The sequence below is a fragment of the Pinus tabuliformis genome, chromosome X (assembly GCF_031772625.1).
Source record: "Pinus tabuliformis cultivar Carrire ecotype Pingquan chromosome X, CPIR1, whole genome shotgun sequence".
In the NCBI taxonomy this organism is placed as follows: domain Eukaryota; kingdom Viridiplantae; phylum Streptophyta; class Pinopsida; order Pinales; family Pinaceae; genus Pinus; species Pinus tabuliformis.
In genome coordinates, this window is record NC_142308.1 from 1,082,155,122 (window position 1) to 1,082,179,860 (window position 24,739).

The 24,739-nt window shown below is 40.8% G+C and overlaps 1 protein-coding gene across 10 annotated transcripts in view; it reads right to left on the bottom strand.

Moving 5' to 3' along the window:
• The window catches only part of LOC149143582 (uncharacterized), a 163,372-nt gene that overhangs the window by 21,985 nt on the left and 116,648 nt on the right, over nucleotides 1-24,739 (bottom strand). For 7 of the 10 annotated variants that reach the window (XM_089448905.1, XM_089448904.1, XM_089448903.1 and 4 more), the window contains 2 exons: nucleotides 7,795-7,876; nucleotides 7,531-7,654 (listed from right to left, as the gene is read on the bottom strand). In XM_089448905.1, the coding sequence (XP_089305031.1) occupies nucleotides 7,531-7,654; nucleotides 7,795-7,876 (206 nt within the window). Of the gene's footprint in view, nucleotides 1-7,030; nucleotides 7,655-7,794; nucleotides 7,877-24,739 lie in introns of those variants that run through there. The other 3 variants (XM_089448902.1, XM_089448906.1, XM_089448901.1) reach the window with 2 other exon arrangements.

Sequence of the window (24,739 nt, forward strand, 5' to 3'; positions counted from 1 at the left end):
ATTTGTTCACCAACAGATTGCAATTGATCCCTTAGGTGGGATACTCTCATGATATAGGATTGCACGGATTCACCCTTATTCATCTTCATCTCTTTGAGTTTATTTTTCAAAGAGAGGATGTGATTCAAGTTATTGACCTCATACATCCCGACCAACTTGTCATAAATATCCTTAGACTTCTTCAAGCTACCAACATAAACAAGTAAATGATCTTACAAACCATCAATGAGAATTTTCTTGGCTTTGAGCTCACCTTTCTTGTACCTGGATTTCACAGCAGCAGTAGCATTTTCCAAAGGCTCGGGTATTTTTCCTTCCAGATATTCCAAAACATCATTTTCATCCAATATCACTTCCAACCTGATCTTCCAAGCAACAAGTTTGATGAGTCATTTGACTTCTCTGAATCCTTGAAGTAAGAGGTAGAAATCTTGACCAAATCAAATAGGCTCCTTCAGCTTCTAACAAGAATGATTGCTCTTGTCTCTTGTCTGTGAAAATTCCTAAGCCCGAAATCCCTACTGCAGCAAACTGATGTTACTTCTCCTACTTGTTAATCCATACAAGTTATTTACTGTGTTCTACGGTAAATATCGAAGTAAATACAACTACAGCATTCACTATTTAGAATTATATGCTGAAACAAGAAATTGAACACGGAAAAGACACAACACAAGTGACATAATTATTTTTGGACAAATGTACCTAGAAAAACCCAATGTGGGAAATTGATGCAACAAATCTTAGCGTTTTTATTATTAAGAAGAAGTTATTTCTGAATACAAACTTTGGATGCCTACTAGCAATCCAGTACAGAGAATATCACTCGGTAGAAGAAATTAGTGAGATTATCTCACTCTACACTACAAGTCCCAGCTAATCCGATAGCTGAACCAATGAGTCCCCGGCTACCTCTATGCTGCCCCTACGCAGTCACTGCATGGGCTTGCATCACTGCCTTTAAGAAACTGTGTCACCTCTCTGCAAGATCGATTTGCTCTCAGGAGCTTTGACTTCAGCCCTTCCAGCTCAAAACGTCAAACCCCCACTAAAATCTCAGACTTTTTCTTGGAAGGCATTGCGTTGCTCTGCATGAGCCCTTCTTGGCTCTGCGTCACCCTCACTGAGCATTGCCCTGCCTCTTCTGCATCTTGTGCTACCTCTCTGTTGTGTATTCTTTACTCCGGAGAAGATTCTCCAGCCAAAACTACTTTGCCCCTCTCTGCATGATCACCACAAAATCACTGCGCTGCTCTCTGGCTCAGTAATTCGATTTGATTGATCAACTCTCGATGTGTTTTCCAAATGACCCTAAAGCCTCCTTAAATAATCTTCTTGTTGACATTCAATGGCCCAGATTAGAAGCTATTCAATGGCTAAAGATCATTTTTGCTTGATCCTCGTCTTCTTCTAGAAGTTACACCCACAATTAGATTAATACCCATTAATTATTTTAATTTCCTAAGTTTAGACTTAGGGTCCCATTAAAAATAATTAATTATTTTAATAAAATTGCCTTGGGGTGGAATTTCCCAAAATGCTTTTTGGGTTCTTTGGAATACATGTGCCCAAGCCTTCCTGCAAAATTTGAGGCTTATAGCACATCCGATGCTACCAAAAATCAACACTCCTTGGCGAGGAATGTGCTCTAGCAATGCCTCTCACTGAAGCATCACCTTGACTTAATAGCATCGTCTTTTGTGTTGCTGATGTCCGACATGTTGTCCACCAACTACTACGTTATTGCTGAAACTGTACTATTGTTGACCCTGCCATTGTCAACATTGCATCCATACTACAGCTCCCTCTCAAGTGTTGCATCTATGCTGCTACTAGCACTACCACTGCTAACACTTCGTCTACACTACAATTGAAAAACATCCCAAAAGTTGAATAAGTGTTCAGCATAAATGCATCTTGATGCTGAAGATCAAACTGTTGCTAGTCCCATGCTATCCCTCTAAAGCCACTGCGTTGTTACTACTACTGCACTGTGCCTCTCTACACTGCTGCAACTCTGCACTACGTTGCTCAAACTTTGGCATTCTAGCCATTGCATCTGTTGCTCCAACACTCCTCTGCACCAACTAACATTGATCCATCCTACTACTTCTAATCTGGGCTCTCGTAGCAAGGAATTGATCTGAGAGGTGGGCCCCTCAAGGATCCTACCCATCTGTAGCTCTTTCGAACTACAACTCTAAATCAACCCACCTCCCTCTTGGAGGTATCTCGGCTATCATGGCAAACTCCTCCTCGATCTTTGCAGGTGCAGCCCTCAGATCGTGCTTCTCATCTTTGTCCTTCCTGAGAGGACATTGTGTTGTGTAGTGACGCATTTCACCATACCTAAAGCATTTGATCTTCGATACATCCTTCTTCCGCCCTTGCTCCCCCTGTTGCCCCTTGGATGCAAGGGTTGCATGCTCATCCTCCTCCTTCGGCTTCGACCCACTGTTGCTGCTTCCGTCAAGTTTACACTTGACCAAATCTCTCCTCAGCTCTTCCTGCTTGAGATTTGCCCACATACTATCCTAGTTTAGCAAAGATTCCCTGTCCAAGATGCTCTAGACAAAGACTTGCCACTCTTTTGAGACTAAGTTAAGGGCCAGTCTCACCATCTCAGAACCTTGAGGTGTAGACCCGACAGCTGCCAACTCTTCCCAGGTCTCCTGAAGCTTCGTGAGGAATGGATCAATGCGCTCCCCCTTCTGCATTTGTGCATATCTCAGCTTTTTCTCTAAGTACATCTTCCACTACTCGAAAGATCCTTGATACAGTGTTGCCAAGGCATCCCAAATCTCCTTAGCAGTCCCTCTACTAGCGATGTGACATACCACATGATCGTTTACTCCATCAAGGATCATCCTCTCGGCCTTTGCCATTTCTCCCCTGTACTTCTTCAGCAGATCTAGATCTGCGGGCTCAGCCACCACACTGTCGACATAGGCATTGAGAAAATTCTCATCTAGAAGGTCTGACATCCTTGCCTTCCAAATCACAAAGTTGGATGCCCCATCCAACTTGTCCTGATCTCTCAACCCACTGGCTACCATCTCTGCCACGAAAATGTCAAACTGCTCCTATTTGACTCTTACTATTGTTGCTCAGGCAATAAGAAAACGGGCTTCTTGGCGAGAATTCTACTGAGGAAAAAATTCCCTGACTGTGCTTCTCTCTTCTGAAGATTTTCTGCTCAGCAAACTACCTGCAAAGAAAATTGCATGCCACCAGCTCTTTCCTCAATGTTGAGGCTCTGTGCTGCTCCCTCTAGCTTGGCAAGATTTCAATCTAGAAGTCTTTCCTCTCTGTCGACTCACTCAGAGAGACTTTCCTCGAAAATTCAGCCTTCCTGGCCTAGACTATGCAATCCCTCTGGGGATTCAAACTGCTGCTTCCTATAGCTATTCGACCTCCTCCTCTGCTCAGCACTGGGTTCTCTGGCACTGCTCTTCTTGTTTCACCTGCAGCTCTGATACCATGTGAAAATTCCTAAACCCAGAATCCCTACTGCAGCAAACTGATGTTACTTCTCCTACTTGTTAATCCATACAAGTTATTTATTGTGTTATATGGTAAATATCGAAGTAAATACAACTGCAACATTCACTATTAAAATTATATGTCAAAACAAGAAATTGAACAAGGAAAAGATACAACACAAGTGACACAGTTATTTTTGGATAAATGTCCCCGGAAAAACCCAATGCGGGATAACCGGTGCAGCAAATCTGAGGGTTTTTATTATTAAGCAGAAGTTATTTTTGAATACAAACTCTGGATGCCTTGCTAGCAATTTAGTACAGATAATATCACTCAGCAGAAGAAATTAGTGAGATTACCTCACTGTACACTACAAGTCCCGGTTGATCTGGCAGCTGAACCAACGAGTCCTCGGTGACCTCTGCGTTGCCCCTACGCAGTCACTGCGTGGGCCTACGTCACTGCCTCTGAGGCACTGCATCACCTCTCTGCTTCGATTTGCTCTCAAGAGCTTCGACTTCAGCGCTCCCGACTTAGAACATCAAGACTCAAAACCCCAGCAAAATCTCGAACTTCTACTTGGAAGGCACTGCGTTGCTCTAGGTGAGCCCTTTTTGGCTCTGCGTCACCCTCGTTGGGCACTGCATTGCCTCCTTTGCGTCTTTCTCTACCTCTATGTTGTGTATTCTTGGCTCCAACGAAGATTCTCCAGCCAAAACTATCTCTGCCCCTCTCTGCACGATCACCACGAAATCAATGCGTTGCTCTCTAGCTCAGCAATTTGATTTGACAAATCAACTCTCTGTGTGTTTTCCAAATGACCCTCAAGCCTCCTTAAATAATCTTATCATTGACATTCCCAGATTTAAAAGCTAATCAATGGCTAAGATCATTTATGCTTGATCCTCGTCTTCTTCTAGAAGTTACACCCACAGTTAGATTAATACCCATTAATTATTTTAATTTCCCAAGTCTAGACTTAGGTTCCCACTAAAAATAATTAATTATTTTAATAAAACTGTCTCCGGCTGGAATTTCCCAAAACACTTTCTGGGTTCTTTGGAATACATGTGTGCAAGCCTTCCTGCAAAATTTGAGGCTTAGAGCACATCTGATGCTACCAGAAATCATTTTCCTTCCACATATTCCAAAACATCATTTTCATCCAATATCACTTCCAACCTGATCTTCCAAGCAACAAATTTTGATGAGTCACCCGACTTCTCTAAATCCTTGAAGTAAGAGGTAGACATATTGACCAAATCAAATAGGCTGCTTTAGCTTCTATCAAGAATAATTGCTCTTGCCTCCTTGGGCTTGTCTTCACCTTGGCTCTGATACCATGATAATTTTCCACTATTCTATGTTGTTCCAATCACTTTAGCCCAATTATTTACTTCAATTAGCAATCAAATCAATATTACAGTAATAAATACAATAAAAAACAGTAAGAGACACAAGGATTTGGTCAAAGACCAAGGAAAAACCCACAATAGGGAAAACCCTTTCAAATTATTCTTCTTATTAGATTGTCAAAAAATGTTAAGCAGAGAGAGTACAATGTTCTAATTCATCAATCAAGAGTCAAAGTCAATCCTTTGACTATCCAACAAAACCAACCAAACAATATCCAAGAGATGAACCCAATAACCAAATCTGATCAAAGTCAAAGTCTCCAAAACTGATCCAAGTTTGCGGTCAACAATCAACAATAACTTAGGTCATAGCCACAGGGCCATCTTCATTATTATTGTTGGAAAAAGTAACTATGTTCGGTCTTCAATAATGTACTTGAGTCATTATGTAATGTACTTGTCAAAAGAATAAAGAAAAGAATTTTTATTATTGTAACAATGACTTACTAAAGCATGGGTTTCATGCTTGGGTCATCATTATATTAGTCAAAGTCCCCATTGTGGACTCCTAGGATTAATATTGAGTTTATAGAGTCATTGTACATTTGAAGACACCCTTCTTGGGCTTTCGAATCATGTAAAAAGGTTTTGTATCAAGTCAAATATGAATTATGCGTCCTCCACACCATGTCGGCCTAAGGAAGATCAAGTCAGCCTAAGGACCCCCATGCGACCCACAAGAAGCCTATATATTGAAGGAGGTCGAAGTCATTTGAAGCACTCACTCTCAAGCAAGTTCGATATCTGAGGAAGCACTGGAGAAGTGCAAAGTTTGTTGTCGGGAGGACGAAAGAAGTGCGAGTTTGGGGAGTCTCTAGAGAAGAACAAAATCGAACTTTTGGTGCCTCTCTCTCTGTTTCGTGGTCTGGGTTGGGAGATCGAAGTCTCCTAAGATTTTGTTGTTGCCATAAGTTGCATGTTGTCGGAAGCTGCTGCCTAGTCGAAGTTGCTAGAAGGGTCAAAAATCTTGGAGGTTGACATGGTGCGGAGGGAAAGTCTGGTCTTGGTCTAGCGTAAAGAGTCTCAAAGAATACTATTGAAAGAAAGAATTATCTTGACTAGGTTTTCCCCTCGAGGGAGGTTTTGCCCTGGCATGTGCCTATATCTTGTGTCTCTTGTTTTGTGATCTTCATATATGTATAGTTGTTTGAGGAAAGATAAAATAATAAAGAAGTAAAAGAAGCCAACACACTCACAAGTAATTATCAAGAAAGGAAAATCAAACCCTAATATAATATCCTTGATTTTCCAACACTAGTGACCATTAGTGCGGCTGTAGCCCTCCAACCAAAGGGAGCACCCTATCAACCATGCGGTTGTAGCCAAATTTTCCTTGATCCAACCCTGCGGCTCCAGATCAATATCTTCTTCTTGCACGTGCGAACTCAGATCTTGCAATTTCGGACCTATATGAACCAATTTCAGACCTGTACAAACAAATCCAAAGAAAAGAGAAGAAGAAGATGCTTGATGATTATGTCCAAATGAGGTTGACTTGTCTTGTATTTATATGCTTCCAAAGGGTGCCCAATTTATCTTTAAAGCCAACCTGAACTTTTGTGTACATGTGGGTTTTCACCTTAAAAATACACTTTTCCTTGACCAAATTAAATTCTTCCAAGGGCTAGGAGGGGTCTTTCTTGATGAGGAAGGCTATCCAAAAAGGAGAATTTGTCCCTGAGCTGCCAAATTAACACTACTTCTATAGCATATTTATGTCAAATTAATAAGCATTGAGAAATTTATACATCGCTGATTCACTGCCGATTCACTGGTACTAGTGGCAGGTAAGAGAGTACATATTCTGATTTCATAAAGACAAAGTTGGAGTCTCCTCAACATATTGATCCAGCACAGAAGAAAGGAAATTTGTATATAGAAGTCAATTACTTTGGACTTAAAGAGGGAGGATTTTTGATAGATTTTGAACTGGTCAATGGATTATGGAACCATAACAATCAATATTCAGTTTCATAACAGGAGATACACTTTTGGAAAGATGAATTTCAAATTAAGAGCATGACCATTATTCATGATGAATGAAACATTATTTCAATAAATTTATGATAGAACTTGACTAGTTGTGTATGCTATTAACTTCTTTGAGAGCCAAATCAAGAGCAAAGGGTTCATGATAACTAAAATCATTTTATTATGGAAGACCATCAAAAGTTTGTATTTTATGTAACAATAAGTGGTGAATAGTCCTGGACTCCTGGCATATATGCAGCTCTGTTCAATGTTAACATTTAAGAAGCAAGAGTTGACCTCTTGGATACCTTTAGGAGCTAATACTGAAAACACTTCTTCTCTTTCCATATGCATCACCATATGAATTAGAGATGCAACACCAAAATAGAGTAGTATTTGTACATAAAGATTATGGTTAATTGACAACTGGATCACCAAAGTGGACATAATGTCAGAGAGGACTCAAGTTAACAATTAATTCAGAATCCACAGATAGTGATAATTTTTCTCCAGAGGGTCATTATGAACTTCTGAATTTAGCAAGTGCCGAATTGTTGTCCATGGAAAGGGATAGAAAAAGAAAACATTCAGCTATTGCAAATAAAGTTCAAAGGCAAAGATATTCGGATTAGGTCAACCATGTTATTTACAAATGAGTTACCTTTCTATAATAAACTCATCAATTTGTATACCCGTGTGGCGTGCACCCTCCTGTAAACTCAGGAGAACTTGATCACCAACTTTTATGGTTGAAACAGGTACTGCCAACTGTCTTGCTTCTTTATCTGCAAATAATTGTTTTGCTTACATATTCCATAACTCAAACATTTGAATCTTCAAGAAGATGTGGAATAACGAATTAAAATAAAAAATTGACTGGATAAAAAGTTTAGGGAATCAACAAAACTTTAATGTAGATCAATACCTAGACAAGGAGGACAGACTAAACTAACTGTTTCTGCATTTTGTAAGAGAATACTGCACTCTGCAACCTCAGCAGAATCTATCTGCAAATATGAATGATAAAAAATTAAGATTCTATTCGATGGATGGAAAACAAGAATTACAAATTACAAAAATAAAAATAAAAAATTCCCCAACTTAAGTCCCTGATCCTCATGCAAGTAACATGATAAGACAAATTGGTCTGTTAAATTTCTTGAGCTTGAAATAGAAGTCCAGTTAGGTAGAATTATAAATGAACGGGTTTCTGGTTTTAGATGGACTTTCCAGGGTATTTAACATTCAAAAATAGTACTTTTTAGCAATGTTGAAAAATTCGGACTCGGTAATAAATCGAAAAGGGTTCGAAAATTGAAGGTCATAAAAGTCGTGAGAAAATCGAATAAATAAGCAAAACCCGGCAAAATTTTAAAACGTTCAAAAATATTCATTTTTTTCAATTTTTATAGCATCTAAAGTATCCACAATATCAGATAAATGCATTGCCGCATAAATATGAAAAGAAAACTAATATATAAGTGTATAAGAAGTCTAGTGCTACATCACATACCAACAATGAATCGAGTCCTAAATCCTGAGTCCTGAATCAGCCTCAAGAGTCAAATTATCAACAAAAAAATATAATAAATGTATCTCATCATCATGAGCCATCTACATGTCATAAACTAGTGAGTCACAGAGTTTCATTGCCCCTTTTCCGGGAATATGGAATGGCTTTTCCTCTAGAGGAAGAAGGCCCTGCCCCTAGGGCTAGAAATGGACCCTGACATCCTCTTGAAGCAAAAATAGATCGCCTCTGTCCTCTGCTGCTGCCCATGACAGAAAAGAAATTGCCACTGGATTAGCATAAACATGAGAAAGCCTGGCACCTCCCTGCAAATATGCAGCTTCTGGAGATAAATCGTTGAGCAGTGGAGAAAATACAGCAAATCTCCTCCTCGGCACTTAGATTTTGGTCTCTTCTCTTCATAGGTCGAACGGGTGACTCGGTGAGCTAACAGTGCCAAATGATAAAAAAAACTAAATTTTTGGACTTAACATCAGCTCCAATGAACCCCCACAAGTATTTCAATCGACTAGCAACTTTATAGCAATTTTTATTATTTAATCCCGATTTTCTCAATTTCGAAAAACTTGCCAAAAGCTCAGCTGATAAAATCTTCCAGTTGAAAAACTCGCGATTTGGGGATTTTATCAGGATTTAATCCCGATTTTGGTAACACTGCTTTTTAGAAGTGGCTAACGTTTGGTATTTAAACAAGCATTTCACATTAGATTCCTTTCTTATCAAGCTAATTCACGTTGATTATGAAAACAGACTATCAGGACTGCAAAATCTGGAAACCTACCACAATATATAATGCTCAGTGAAGAGGAATTGACAGAAGCTGAACCTTTATCTACATTCAGCAAAGTGAATTCACATGGACTGTACATGATACCATGGTCAACAGTGAGAATCTAGCAAAAGTCGTCAAATGTGCCAGGCATTTATAATTCTATTGCTGCACTAACAGCCAAAATTGAAAGATAAATGTTACCCTTCATATAGCATGAGGATTACATATCTGATTGTCATCACACATTGCAGAGACTTGCAGGGTAATAGCTTCATGAGGACTGTACTAACAGCAAAAATAGATAGACAAGTGTTAACCATCATATAGCATGAGGATTACATGTCTGAATTGCATCACTCATTATAGGGATTTGCAGGATGATAGCTTCATGAGGATGGTAGTTCCATTGGGTTACTTAAGTACTTTGGATTGGAGGAGTCTCATTTCCCCTTGTGATGGATTGTCATGGTTTGGTTCTCTCTTCATGGTTGCACATATTTGGTTGATGGATCAGCATATTAGTGGGACAGTTGGTGGTCATGCTTCCTACTTCATGTGGCTTATATTGGTATCATAGTGTTGATCTTGATATATTGCTCATTGTGGCTAGATGGTATTAACCCTTGCACACTTGCATGTTGTGTTCCTACTGATTGATAGTAACATGACATGATTCTAGTGCATAGGCATTTTGTAGTTGTTGATAACTTGATTGTTAGTTAAAGGGCTAGGAGACAAGTGCCCTAGCACATGATGATGTATTTATAAGGATTGATGTGTAATATCCCGTTTGCTAAAATGTGCTATTTTATTTCAACAAAATTTCAGAATTTTCTTTGAGGACTTTTGTCAAACATTTAGTGAACAAACATTTTCACAAACACTTGGCGAGCAAAGTAAACATGTACAGCAAGGATATTGCAAGGGCAAACGAATACTTTTATTAGCTGTAGGAGAATATTTACGTGCAAATACAAACCTGTGTACTTCTCCGGCAATGGCTGAACCAATTCGACCTCCCAAAAGATGATGACTTCGGCACTTTAGGACTGAACTTGATCCACAAGGAATTTGGAATGAATACACAGCTGGATCAAATGAGGATGAACTCGACCCACAAGATCAACTCGGCCTCAGCAATGGCAAACTCGTGCTCGGCCCGGCAAGGAAGACAAGCAACTCAATCCCCAAGTAATAAGAAACTCAGCCTCCAAATAAATTAGCAATTCGGCCTCTAGTTAAATGTTCAATTCGGCCTCCAAATGAATGAGCAACTCGACCTCCTTTAGCAGCTAACTCAACCTCCAGAAATGACCAGTAATTTGACCCTTTAGAGATACTCAGCCTCCTTCAGCAACACAATTTGGCTTCTTCTAGGAAGAGGAATACAAATTTGATCCTCTTGTAGGAACAAACTCAGCCTCCTTGTAGAAGTGATTTTCGGCCTCCGAGAAATTGAAATGACTCCCAATAATGAAATCCTAAGCAATAAACTCAGCTACAGTGATTAATTCGGCCTCCAATAGGAAATGATTGCAACCCTCTGGCAATCAATACAAGTGAACTCAGCCTCCATGGAGAATGCTATTGATTTGGGGTAGCATCTGTAGGAATTTACAGGGTAAGTTCCTCAGAAAGAACACCAAAAGGACACCGCTCACAACCAGATCTCAAATCAATACACCAGTATTTTTGACGTGGTTAAAACCCTCAAAGTGCAAGGAGGGAAACAGTCCACGGCCTGTCCCAACGTGGGTACTACAGGCAATTTATTAATCAAAGAATGAAAATTTACATAAGCTTCTCTCATGCACGGATTACCCGAACAATGACCCTCCATGCGCTTTAAATAGAACTCATGGACCAATCGGGTGTCAAGCCACGGATCAAGTGTCGGTAATACCGAGGTGAGAGTGAACCGTCGGATCACTACATATTGTGACCGTCGGATTGTAAGTTACAAAATGTACAACGGTAAAGAAACACACTTTACCTAACTCTAACCTAACTTTATACTAGACCAAGTTGAACTTAACTATATCCTATGTGTCGGAATATCCTAACATCCCCCCTTAAGAACAACTTGGGATAGGATTGAAGGATTTACAAATATGACACAATAGGAGAAGGAAGGAGGCACTAGAGCCTATCCCCCCTTAGTGACAACTTCCTGAACTCCAAGCATATATCGAAGTTTAGTGAACTTCGCCTCTGTGAGAGCCTTTGTGAAGATGTCTGCAACCTGATCATCTGTTGGACAATATTGCACTTCAAGAACATGGTCATGAATGAGCTTTCTGATGAAGTGCATGTGTCGTTCAATGTGTTTGCTGCGCTGATGCTGGACTGGATCTTTGCATAGCTGAATGGCACTTTGATTATCACACCAAAGTGTGGTTGGATGCTGCTGCTCAAAGCCAAACTCTGATAGGATCTGACGAAGCCACAAGGCTTCCTTACTAGCTTCCACGGCACCACGATACTCTGCTTCTGCTGACGAAAGAGAAATGGCAGCCTGTTTCTTACAAGCCCATGTAATAGGTCCTGAACCAAGAGTGAAGACATAACCGGCAGTAGACTTCCGATCATCAGGGTCACCAGCCCAATCAGAATCAGTGAAACCAACTAACAGAGGAGCTGCTTTGGCACTGTAATGAATCCCAAACTGTACTGTACCTCGAACATAACGAAGTATTCTTTTAGCTGCTTTCCAATGACTTTCACGGGGGTTTTGCATAAAACGAGCAACAAGGCCAACAGCAAAGGAAAGATCAGGACGAGTATGGGTTAAATACAAGAGTTTTCCAACAAGTTGACGGTATAAGGTAGCATCAACTTCAGGAGAAGTACAAGAGACTGAAAGTTTGACTCCAGACTGAAAGGGAGAAGGGGCTGGCTTACAGTCTTCCATGTGAAAATGACGAAGAATATCACAAGCATACTTGGACTGGGAAAGGAAAATACCCTCCTGGGATTGCAAGACTTGAAGACCGAGAAAATAGTGTAAGTGTCCTAAGTCTGTCATTTCAAATTTCTTTTTAAGGCTGGACTTCACATGGTTTATAAGGTTGGGATCACTACCAGTAAGAATAAGATCATCAACATAAAGAACAAGGATGATAAGAGAGTTGCCCACTTTCTTGGTGTAGACAGTATTGTCAGAATGACACCTAGAAAAGCCAGATTCTAAAAGAAAGCTATCCATTTTGGCATACCAAGCCCGAGGAGCTTGCTTGAGGCCATAAAGGGAATTCTTAAGTCGACAAACAAGGCTGGAGTCTGTTTGTATGAAGCCAATGGTTTGTTCCATATAGATTTCTTCCTGCAAGTACCCATGCAAGAAGGCAGATTTAACATCCATCTGATGGACTTCCAATTTTAAAGAGGCAGCAAGGGAAAGAACAAGGCGGATAGATTTCATTTTGGCAACAGGGGAGAAGGTTTCAGTGTAGTCAATGCCTTCAACCTGTGAAAAGCCCTTAGCAACGAGACGAGCTTTATGTTTATCAACTTTCCCATCTGGTCCATACTTGGTTCTGTAAACCCATTTACATCTAACAAGTTTGCGTCCCTTTGGTAGAGGAACAAGATCCCATGTATCATTTGTCATCAATGAATGATATTCTTCATTCATAGCTGCTTCCCAATGTGGATGGCCTGATGCTTCTGCAAAAGTGTCAGGATCATGATTTACTGGAGCTTGAGCCAGTAAAGAAGAGGCTCTTTCAAACTGAGAACGTGTACGTCGCTGATCTGTAGGATCACCGGCAAGATCACCTGCTGCATCCCGAATAGCACGGACCCATCGTGGAAGTTGAGGATCCTGAGAAGGTGGGGGAGGATTATCATCCTCGCTTTCATCATCTGAAGAAGAAATGTTTTCAAAAATAGAAGAGATAGGAAAAGGTGGCACATCCGTCGGACTAGGCTCGCAGGCCGATTTATTTTCATCAAACTTTACATCTCTTCTAATGATAACATTTTTGGACTTAAATGGAATAAGTCTATAACCTTTTACATCTTCAGAATATCCAACAAAAGTACATTTCTCACTCTTAGGTTCTAAAGCTTTATGCTTTTCATCTGGAATATGGGCCCATGCTTCACTTCCAAACACACGAAAGTGACTTACATCTGGTTTAATGGAACTCCAAGCTTCTTCTGGAGTGATATTCTCTAGAACCTTAGTAGGAGTGCGATTGATTATATAATTTGCACAATTAATTGCTTCGGCCCAAAAACTAAGACTGAGTCCTTTAGATTGCAGCATACAATTAGCCATTTCCTTTAAGGTGCGATTTTTCCTTTCAGCTACACCATTTTGTTGTGGAGTGTATGGAACAGTATGTTGCATTTGAATTCCATTTTCGGTGCAAAAGTTGATGAATGTGTTTTTAACATATTCTCCACCATTATCAGTGCTTAGCTTAAGAATTTGATGTCCAGATTGTTTTTCAACAAAGGCTTTGAAGGCCAAAAAGGTGTTAAATACTTCGCTCTTGAGTTTTAAGAAGTATACCCAAGTGCGTCTGGAGAAATCATCAATGAAAGTTAAGAAGTACTTGCAGCCAGAGAATGAAGCAACAGGAAGAGGACCACATAAATCACTGTGCACAAGCTGTAAAGGGGTTGAGGCGTGCCAAGAGGCACGTTTGTCAAAACTGTCCCGATGATGTTTTCCGAGTACACATCCGGAACAAACACCATCTCTGCAAGATACCATAGGAAGACCTGTCACCATATTTTCTTTACATAGATGCTGAAGGGAGCGATAGTTTAAGTGACCAAATCGCTCATGCCAAAGTTTGCTCTCTTCATCATTATGAGCAATAAATACTGAGGGAAGATTTGATGACCCAAAGTTGTGAAACTTATACAACCTTTTGGAATCATCAGCAAGACCAGTAGCTAGAATCTGTTTAGGATCTTTTAGATCCTTGATTACAACATCATGAGGTGAAAATTCAACAATTTTACCTTCACCTGAATGAGTTATCTGATAGACAGATAGAAGGTTGCAGGATAAGGTTGGAACACATAATACATCATTAAACTGACCATTGTCTAGATGAACAGTTCCAGTCCCTACAACATTAAGAGATCTATCATCACCAACATATATATTTTTGGTGTTACAATCATTTAAAGAAGAAAACATGGCTTGGTTTTTGGCCATGTGACAAGAGGCTCCAGAATCAATGAGCCACTCATGAGAATGAGAAGAAGAAGAAGATACATTTAATGCATAACCAGACTGAGATGATTAACAATGACATGCAGAAAGTGCCATTCCGGAAGTTGAAGTTGAAGTTGAAGTAGGCTCCACATGGATGTTATGTTTCTTCATTGCGGCTTCCAAGGCTTCCATATTCTTAAAGCATTTAGATTCTAAGTGGCCATCTCGATTACAAAAGTTACAATGTCTATCAGTCTTCTTCCATTTGTTTTTATTGGTCTTATCATTTTGCTGAAATGATCTTTCATTTTGAGGCTGAGATGGTTTAGGACCATTCTTTTGAGGATATGACTTCTTAGGATTCTTTGAATTTGGTTGCTGCTGGGCGGCTAACGCTTTCGTGGAAGAGTTTCCAAGATTAAGAAGACCAAGGTGTAAGAGTTTTTCTTGTTCTCTTATTAAGGAATCACAAAAGGAGTCAAAGGAAGGGGCCTTGTAGTCTTGTCCTTGACAAATGAAAGCTTCCCTTGTAGAATGGAAAGTGGAAACAAATACAGAGTAGGCTGGTCCCAACTTAGTAAGGATGGAATAAATAAGGTTACCATCTTCTTTCTTAACTTTAACACCTTCCAAGAGATATCTAAGGGTCTTGAATTTGGACAAGAAATCTTCAATGCAAGAAAAATTATTAGGATCCAAAGTAAGCAGCTCATTTTCAAGTTGATGGGCTCTAATTTCATTTTTAATCCCAAAAACTTTAGCGAGTTTTTCTAATGCTTCATGAGGAGTCTCAAGTCCTGCAATGTGGAATCTAAGATCAGGAGAAATAGACATCCCTATCAAACCACGTGCTTGATCTTGTCTATTTTCCCATTTTGCAGCCTTGTCTTCATCTTTTGGTTTCTTCTCTTGGTCTGTGGCTATTCTGAAGAGACTTTTACTTCTAAGTAAATCTTCCATGTAGGCTACCCATTGGAAGTAGTTAGTGCTGTCAAGAATGACTTGGCATGGACTTTCCATTTTTTTTTTAAAAACTGAAGCTGAAGATGTTGAAAGTAAGCGTTCCAATGGATAGATCTCGAAAAAATAGGCGGTTTAAAAAAAAACGGCTCTGAAAAAGGCTTCCGGATGAAGAAGTTATGGCTTTTTGAAAAAAAATTGTTGACGTTGCCGGCAAAGTGCGCGAATGTGCAGAAATGAAAAAAATCCGCCCCCACAAAATGGAGACTTGAACCCAAGACCTCTACTCTCTTAAAATAGCTTTGAACCAATTGATCTATACAAAAAATTTGAGAGAGAGAGAGAGGGGGGGGGGCCTTGGTTTGCGTGCTTGCCTTGAGAAAGCTCTTTTTCCCTACAAAACACAAAACACAAAACCCAACACGAATATGCAAAGAAAAACGAACCTTGCGGCTCGAAGTTAGCTTTAGCCAAAAAACTAGAAATTTAAAAAAAAAATCTCAAAGTTAGCTTTAGCCGAAAAACTAAATATTTTTCTCAATGTTTCTGATTTTCCGAGATCACACTAAGGTGCAGGGAAAAGAGCATACGCATGAGAAAAATCCTTCCTTTCTGTTTCTGATTTGCCCAGATCGCACAGAGTCGCAGGGCAAAGAGCATACGCAGAAATGAAAGGTATAGATCCGGTTTAAAAAAAAACTAAATAAACTGAGACCGAAATAAGCAGAGAGAAAATAACAGTAAACTGCAAAAAACACTGTATACCTCCCGATCTGAAAAATGACGCAGCTAGGGCTACCGGAAACCTTTTCGCGTGAAACGAAAGGGTTTCCTCACTGGAACAGATGCTCCGAACGCAACAGAGCAGTCCTCTCGGCCCGAAAGCAGTCAGAAACAGCAGATCTAGGAAACGACAGCCGCATGCAGTTCTACCGGCTTCAGATTTAGATCACCAACGGACGCGGCCCTCAAATAGCTCTGATACCATGTAGGAATTTACAGGGTAAGTTCCTCAGAAAGAACACCAAAAGGACACCGCTCACAACCAGATCTCAAATCAATACACCAGTATTTTTGACGTGGTTAAAACCCTCAAAGTGCAAGGAGGGTCATTGTTCGGGTAATCCGTGCATGAGAGAAGCTTATGTAAATTTTCATTCTTTGATTAATAAATTGCATGTAGTACCCACGTTGGGACAGGCCATGGACTGTTCGGGTAATCCGTGCATGAGAGAAGCTTATGTAAATTTTCATTCTTTGATTAATAAATTGCCTGTAGTACCCACGTTGGGACAGGCCGTGGACTGTTTCCCTCCTTGCACTTTGAGGGTTTTAACCACGTCAAAAATACTGGTGTATTGATTTGAGATCTGGTTGTGAGCGGTGTCCTTTTGGTGTTCTTTCTGAGGAACTTACCCTGTAAATTCCTACAGCATCGAACGTGCTCTAGCCATGAAAATTGGTAAAAAGGCTAAAGCACATGAGATCTCCAAGACCCAGAAATGTTTTGGGGAAATTCTACCCGGTGAAGGAGATACTAAAATAATTAATATTTTTAATGGGTTCCTAAGTCTAAAATAAGGAAAATAAAAATATTAATGGGTATTGATATAAAACTGGGTTAGAAGGTTCTAAATGACATGGATCAAGCCAAATCTAATCTTAGCCATTGATTAGAGATGTAATCTCGACCATTGAAGACTCAACAGAAAAAGTATAAGAGGAGGCTTGAGGGTCAGTTGGAGATACACCAGAGTGATAAGTCAGTTCAATTTTCTAGAGCGGGGTTTGTTAAGAGAAATCGAACTAGTGATCTGAGTTGCAACAAGGGGCAGTGAGTGCATAGCAGAGAGGCAAAGATAGTGCCAGAAGACGAGTGCAGAGGCAAAGAGGTAGACGCAAAGCCAGCAGGAGCCACGCAGAGGCCAGTAGTGACTGCGCAGAGGGCTAGAGGGCCTGCGTGAGTGACGCAGAGGCTACAAAAGTGACACAGAGGGCCAAAGACACTGCGTAGAGCCTCAGAGACTGACGTAGAGGGTTTCAGGTTGGCGCAAAGGCCAGGAGGGCTGACGCAGTGCCTCGGAGAGGCGTTGGAGAGAATTTCGTGGAGCAGACTTTTAGAATATCTGCTTCTGAAGAGAGGTATTACTGCCACATAGATTTCTCTGTAGGGTGAGCCAATTTGGCACCCAATTGTACTCAAAAAAAGTTTCTTAATAAGAAAACCCTCAGAACTGTTGCACCGGTTTTCCCAAGTTGGGTTTTTCCAGGGATAATTGTCCAAAAATAATGGTGTCCCTTGTGTGTTTTTCTATTTCTTTCAGTTGATGATTTGTAGATGGTTGAGACTGCATTGTGTTTATTTCAGTATTTATATGGTTAAATAACTTTATGTTTGTGGAAAAACCTGTGAACAATTTATGAAACCAACGTTTCGGACTAGCTTGGTGAGTCCATCGTCAGGGCAATGTGATTTGTATTTTGAGAAGAGAGCGTGAAATTATGGAGCTATTAATAGTTATTTTAATTTTCTAGCTCTGGAAATTCTCATCTTCTCAAAATTTAAAGCATTGTTCATTATGTCCCTTCCATGGTGGGACTTAATGGTGTTAAAGAGAGATTCCATACAGGTTGGTAGAATTTTATGTTTGTGGAAAAACCTGTGAACAATTTATGAAACCAACGTTTCGGACTAGCTTGGTGAGTCCATCATCAGGGCAATGTGATTTGTATTTTGAGAAGAGAGAGCGTGAAATTATGGAGCTATTAATAGTTATTTGAATTTCTAGCTCTGGAAATTCTCATCTTCTCAAAATTTAAAGCATTGTTCATTATGTCCCTTCCATGGTGGGACTTAATGGTGTTAAAGAGAGATTCCATACAGGTTGGTAGAATTTTATGTTTGTTGAAAAACCTGTGAACAATTTATGAAACCAACGTTTCGGACTAGCTTGGTGAGTCCATCATCAGGGCAATGTGATTTGTATTTTGAGAAGAGAGAGCGTGAAATTATGGAGCTATTAATAGTTATTTTAATTTTCTAGCTCTGGAAATTCTCATCATCTCAAAATTTAAAGCATTGTTCATTATGTCCCTTCCATGGTGGGACTTAATGGTCTTAAAGAGAGATTCCATACAGGTTGGTAGAATTTTATGTTTGTGGAAAAACCTGTGAACAATTTATGAAACCAACGTTTCGGACTAGCTTGGTGAGTCCATCATCAGGGCAATGTGATTTGTATTTTGAGAAGAGAGAGCGTGAAATTATGGAGCTATTAATAGTTATTTTAATTTTCTAGCTCTGGAAATTCTCATCATCTCAAAATTTAAAGCATTGTTCATTATGTCCCTTCCATGGTTGGACTTAATGGTGTTAAAGAGAGATTCCATATAGGTTGGTAGAATTTTATGTTTGTGGAAAAACCTGTGAACAATTTATGAAACCAACGTTTCGGACTAGCTTGGTGAGTCCATCATTAGGGCAATGTGATTTGTATTTTGAGAAGAGAGAGCGTGAAATTATGGAGCTATTAATAGTTATTTTAATTTCTAGCTCTGGAAATTCTCATCTTCTCAAAATTTAAAGCATTGTTCATTATGTCTCTTCCATGGTGGGACTTAATGGTCTTAAAGAGAGATTCCATACAGGGTGGTAGAATTTTATGTTTGTGGAAAAACCTGTGGACAATTTATGAAACCAACGTTCCGGACTAGCTTGGTGAGTCCATCATCAGGGCAATGTGATTTGTATTTTGAGAAGAGAGAGTGTGAAATTATGGAGCTATTAATAGTTATTTTAATTTCTAGCTCTGGAAATTCTCATCTTCTCAAAATTTAAAGTATTGTTCATTATGTCCCTTCCATGGTGAGACTTAATGGTGTTAAAGAGAGATTCCATACAGGTTGGTAGAATTTTATGTTTGTGGAAAAACCTGTGAACAATTTATGAAACCAACGTTTCGAACTAGCTTGGTGAGTCCATCATCAGGGCAATGTGATTTGTATTTTGAGAAGAGAGAGCATGAAATTATCAGAGCGTTGCAAATCACAGGAGAGCTGAAGGCACCAGCTGAATCAGAGAATTTGCAGCAGAAACAGCTGTTCCGAGTGACAGAAGTTGTTCCTAAGCAGAAAGCAGCAGAGAAGGGGCCAGTGCAGAAGCAATGAGAGGCAGAAGAGGCTCATGAATAGCCACGTCATCCTGCTTAGCCAAGTAGGAGTCACGCAGTTGGCTAGTGGAGCATTTCAGCCACTATCGGGATTGCGCAGAGCCTAGAGGCTTAGTTCTTCAGTTGTTGGGGCATAGGAAGCTGTGGGCAGATTGTGGAGTGTGACGCTGGTGGAGTGTTGTTGTTGTTGAGGTAGAACAGTACCTAACAGGACAAAACCAAGGTAGAAGGGAGTCGCTACCTAAGCGGATTTCTAGCCAAGAAATCCAGATCAGTGTTGCAGGAGCAAAGGGGATCGGAGAGGTGCAATTCGAATATTGGCAAGAGGATTTCCAGGTGGGAAATTGAGACTCCGAGGGAGTCTAGAAGAGAACTTCCGAGAGGGAAGTAGAGACTCAGAGGGAGTCGAAGAGAGAACTTCCAGGAGGGAAGTAGAGACTAAGAGGAGTCGAAAGGAAGAGTAGAGATGGCCATGAACGGACTGAGGGATTAGGACAGGCTAGACGGGGCGTCCAACTTTGTCATTTGAAAGGCCAGGATCTTGTCTGTTCTGGATAGACATCACATCAAGGCCTTCGCCTTAATAATCGTGGCTATCCCAGTCGACCTAGCTGATAACGAAAATTATGAAGATGTGATGGCCAAGGCAAAGTGCATAATCATTGATGGGGTCAAGCATCATGTAGTTCAAGCTCAGCATATTGCCAAGAAGCATACGGCAAAGGAGATGTGGGACACCTTGATGACATTATATTAGGGCACTTCCGCGCAGAGGAAGATGCTATTGTAGAATCAGCTGCGGTCGTATCAGATGCAGAAGGGGAACCATATAGATCACTTCCTCAACAGGTTGCAGGAGATTCGGGACCAACTGACTTCCATAGCGGCCACACCGTATCAGGAGTTAATGGTGAGGACCGCCCTAAGCACAGTCTCCGAGGAGTGGGAGACATTCATCCAAAGTATTTTGGGCAGGGCGACTCTTCCAAGATGGCAAGAATTGTGTGCAGCTCTTTGCCAAGAAGAGATCAGACGACTGACCAAGGCAGGAAGTAGAGGCAAAGGAGCCCAGGTCAAGAAAGAGGAGGAAGAGGATACAGCTCTGGCATCTGTGGGGCAGCAAGGAAAGAGGAAGAAAGGGACCTCTCCAAGATTAAGTGCTTCAACTGTGGGTAGCTGGGCCATTATGCAACCCAGTGTCCTAGGAAGAAGAATAATGGAGAGGCGTCTGATTCCAAGGCAGCGCCAGCTAAGGCAGAAAAGGAGGTAGAGGATGATGACGATTGTGCCATGAGTGCTCATGCACCTCTAGAGAAGAGGTGGGGTGACATCGAGCTGTAGTAAGGAGGACTACAGGAGATGAGGGGCCGGATCCTTGAGGTACCCAAACTCTTGGATCATATCTGGCTACAGGAGCCCCAAAGTGACAGTAGCAGGATGGCGAATGTCGGTAGAAGCGGATGCGGATGGAGCAGCAGAGAATGCTAGAGTTCAGTAGTCCCTGGCAGCGCAGAGAGGGTTGTAGTAGTGCGAGAGGCACAGAGGAGGTTGCAGCAGTGCAGGAAGGCACAAAGGTGTTCACAGCAGTGCGAGAGGCACAGAGTTTGTCGCAGCAGCGCAAAGGCAGCAGAGGGAGCACAAGATAGCAATAGAGAGACCTTCAGCATCAGGATGGTTTCTAGCCTGACAAGGATGTCAGTAGTTGGGTAGATCAGTTACCGTCGTCTTAGTAACTGAGTTGCAGTGCGGCAGTAGCAGTGGTAGTACTATGGGCAGCACGATGCAACATGATGAGAGAGGGCTACAGTGGAGATGTAGTGCTGGGAGGAAGGACCAGCAGCAACACGAATGCAAAGGGAGCTGTCCTACAGATGTAGCAGTGGCAGTGGTAGAGCCATGGGTAGCAGTACAGGATGAAGCAGTGTAGAGGATGTTGGGTAGGAATGCCAAGCATCAGCACAGGTACCAGTGCCGGATGATCAGGGTGATGCTTAGTGGTGGAGTATTACTAGAGCACATTCCTCGCTAAGAGGGAGTGTTGATTTCGGGTAGCATCGGATGTGCTCTAGCCATGAAAGTTGGTGGAGGCGCTAAAGCACAGGAGATCCACGACCCCGAAATGGTTTGGGGAAATTCTACCCGGTGAAGGAGATATTAAAATAATTAATATTTTTAATAGGTTCTTAAGTCTAAACTTCGGAAAATAAAAAATATTAATGGGTAATAATATAAAACTGGGTTAGAAGGTTCTAAATGACATGGATCGAGCCAAATCTAATCTTGGCCGTTGATTAGAAATGTAATCTCGACCATTGAAGACTCGACAGAAAAAGTATAAGAGGAGGCTTGAGGGTTAGTTGGAGATACACCAAAGTGATCAGTTAGTTCAATTTTCTAGAGCAGGTTTGCTAAGAGAAATCGAACGAGTGATCTGAGTTGCAGCAAGGGGCAGTGAGTGCATAGCAGAGAGGCAGAGATAGTGTCGGAAGACCAGTGTAGAGGAAAAGAGGCAGATGCAGGGCCAGCAGGAGGCACGCAGAGCCCAGCAGTGACTGCGCAGAGCGCCAAAGGGCCTGCGTCTACGTGAGTGACGCAAAGGTTGCAGAAGTGACGCAGAGGACCAAAGAGGCTATGTAGAGCCTCAGAGGCTGACGTAGAGGGTTTCAGGCTAATGCAAAGGCCAGGAGGGCTGAGGCATTGCCTCGGAGAGGCATTAGAGAGAGTTTTGCGGAGCAGACTTTCAAAATATCTGCTTCCGAAGAGAGGTATTACTGCTAGATAGATTTCTCTGTAGGGTGAGCCAGTTTGGCACCCAATTGTACTCAAGAAAAGTTGCTTAATAAGAAAACCCACAGAACTGTTGCATCGGTTTTCCCAAGTTGGGTTTTTTTTGGGACAATTGTCCAAAAATAACGGTGTACCTTGTGTGTTTGTCTATTTCTTTCAGTTGATGATCTATAGATGGTTGAGACTGCATTGTGTTTAATTTAGTATTTATATGGTTAGATAACTTGTTCAGTAATTAAACAAGTAGATGAAATAAACCAGATTGTAATGTTCCTAAACAAGAATTTAAGTGATAATCCAACTAAACAAACAGTGCAACAGTGGAAAATTAAAAACATTTATCAAACACCGATGAAACATTGTAATACTGGAACTGTTGAGCCATATATTATGAAATATGAGAGCAAAAGTACAATATATAAATGAGTGGTGCACCTGGGCTTGTCTCAAGAACAAGCTGGACCAAACCCAGATGGTAGAATAGCTGGAAAGATGGTTGTTCAGCTGCTACTCCACTGTGCTCTATGTTGTCCTAGTAAACTACTGATTTGTTGACTTCAACCTGCTGGAATGTGCAAAACTACCCAGAAAATTCTGCCCCTTCAGCCTTAGACTCCTTAGACAAAACCCAGAAGGGAATTTTTCTAATTTTGACTTTGGATTTTTGGCCTCTTGGGCGCTGCTCTCCGGCTACTGCTGCCAAATTCGATTTGCAGGAAACAGCCTGCAAATCCACCTGGAAACACCCCTCAAATGTTACTTTCACCTATACTAGCTGATCCCTTGCTTCCTGGATGGTCCTTGGCCCTGATGGTTGCTCAATCAAGCCCCATGAATTTGCTTCTACAGGCCATTGCGCAGCCTCTTTGCCCAGAAATACATATTGCTACGTATACTGGCTGGATGGTTGCAAAACACTGATAAAATACCCTTAGCCCTCTACCTTCCTTGCTCCCGAAACTCCCAGCAAGTTAATGGCCTCTTGGTTGGCTAAATCAACCTCTGTATATTTCTGGCTGCACAGAAAACACGCAGTTCCTTCCTCTGCATGGCTGGCTGAGCTGTGAATCATTGTTGGAAACTCCTGCAACATTTGTGGAACAACCTCCCTAGGGCAGGCACGGATAGTCCCCCAAAGTAGAGGTTGAATCTTCCTTGTGGAAGGCTCATGGCTAAACAGTTGGTAGACTTGCTAAGCAGCAGAGCATACAAGAGTGAGTTTGTTTGTCAAATATTCAGAATGTTGCAAAATGAGAGCTCCACCCTCTTTTATCATCTTGGGCACCCTTAGCCTCTTGTGGGCCCCTCCTTCCACTAGCTCGAATTCCCTCCAACGTCGTCCTTGGCCAAATTCGAATTATGCATGTGGTGGCCACCACATTCCACTAGTTGCCATAAATAATTCGAACTGCCTATAGTTCCTAAGTTTCTGCATGTGGGGTCCTCCTTCTAAACCAAATGCTGCAAAAATTGTGTTACTGCTCCGCGTGACTAATTCTTTTGAGAAGGGACATGACACAGATAGTGCAAGAAAATTTCTAACAAGTTAGACTTAGAAATTTCAACAAATGCAACTCGGCCTTCTTGAGAGGATAACTCAGCCTCCCCAAATACAACTCAACCCAATAGATAAACTTGGCCTTCTATAAGAATGTGCTCTTGGCCTCCTCTAGAATTATGCTCACTGCCCTAATAAACTGCTTGAACTCGGCCTCAATAAATTGGTTGAACTCAACCACAATAAAAAAAAAATTAAAGGAACAGGTAAGGGTTTTATATTAATAAAGAACTGGATTTCGACCATAACCCTTATAATAGCAAACCAAAATCTTGCCATATATATCTTCAACTGACGATACATTTGAAAATCACAAATGACAATTCCATTCTTGCATGTACAAAAAACATTACAACTGAAAACACAATAAAAGTCCCAAGGATCAGACAGAATTTACATGGCAACATAAAAACATTTTAAGATTGAGATGACCAACAAAAAACTTCCAATGAATTCATTCATCAGCTACATCCATTTCTAGAATGTCGAAGAATGTAACTAGGTTCGGTCTTCATAATTGTATTTGAGTCATGATGTAATGTATTTTTCAAAAGGAAAGAAAAAAAATTATTATTAAATATATTAACTTATTAAAGCATGGGTTTCATGCTTGGGTCAATTGTTTTTAGGTCAAAGCCTCCATTTGTAACAGCTCTAGTCAAAAATCCATGTAATAAAGTTAATAAAGGCAAAATAATAACCAAAATCATGGGAGTATTCCAAGCTGAATGTTGGACAAAAACATAGTGATGGGGATCATTTGTGATTAATTAATGGCTATGGAAATTGGCAAAGGCAATGGCAAAGTGCGATTAATTGCATTTTATTTATGAAAAGAATGGAAAATAGGAGAAAAGGAAGGTGAAAGGTCACAAGTTGCAAGTGAGAAGGAAAATGAAAGAAAATAATGGAAATTG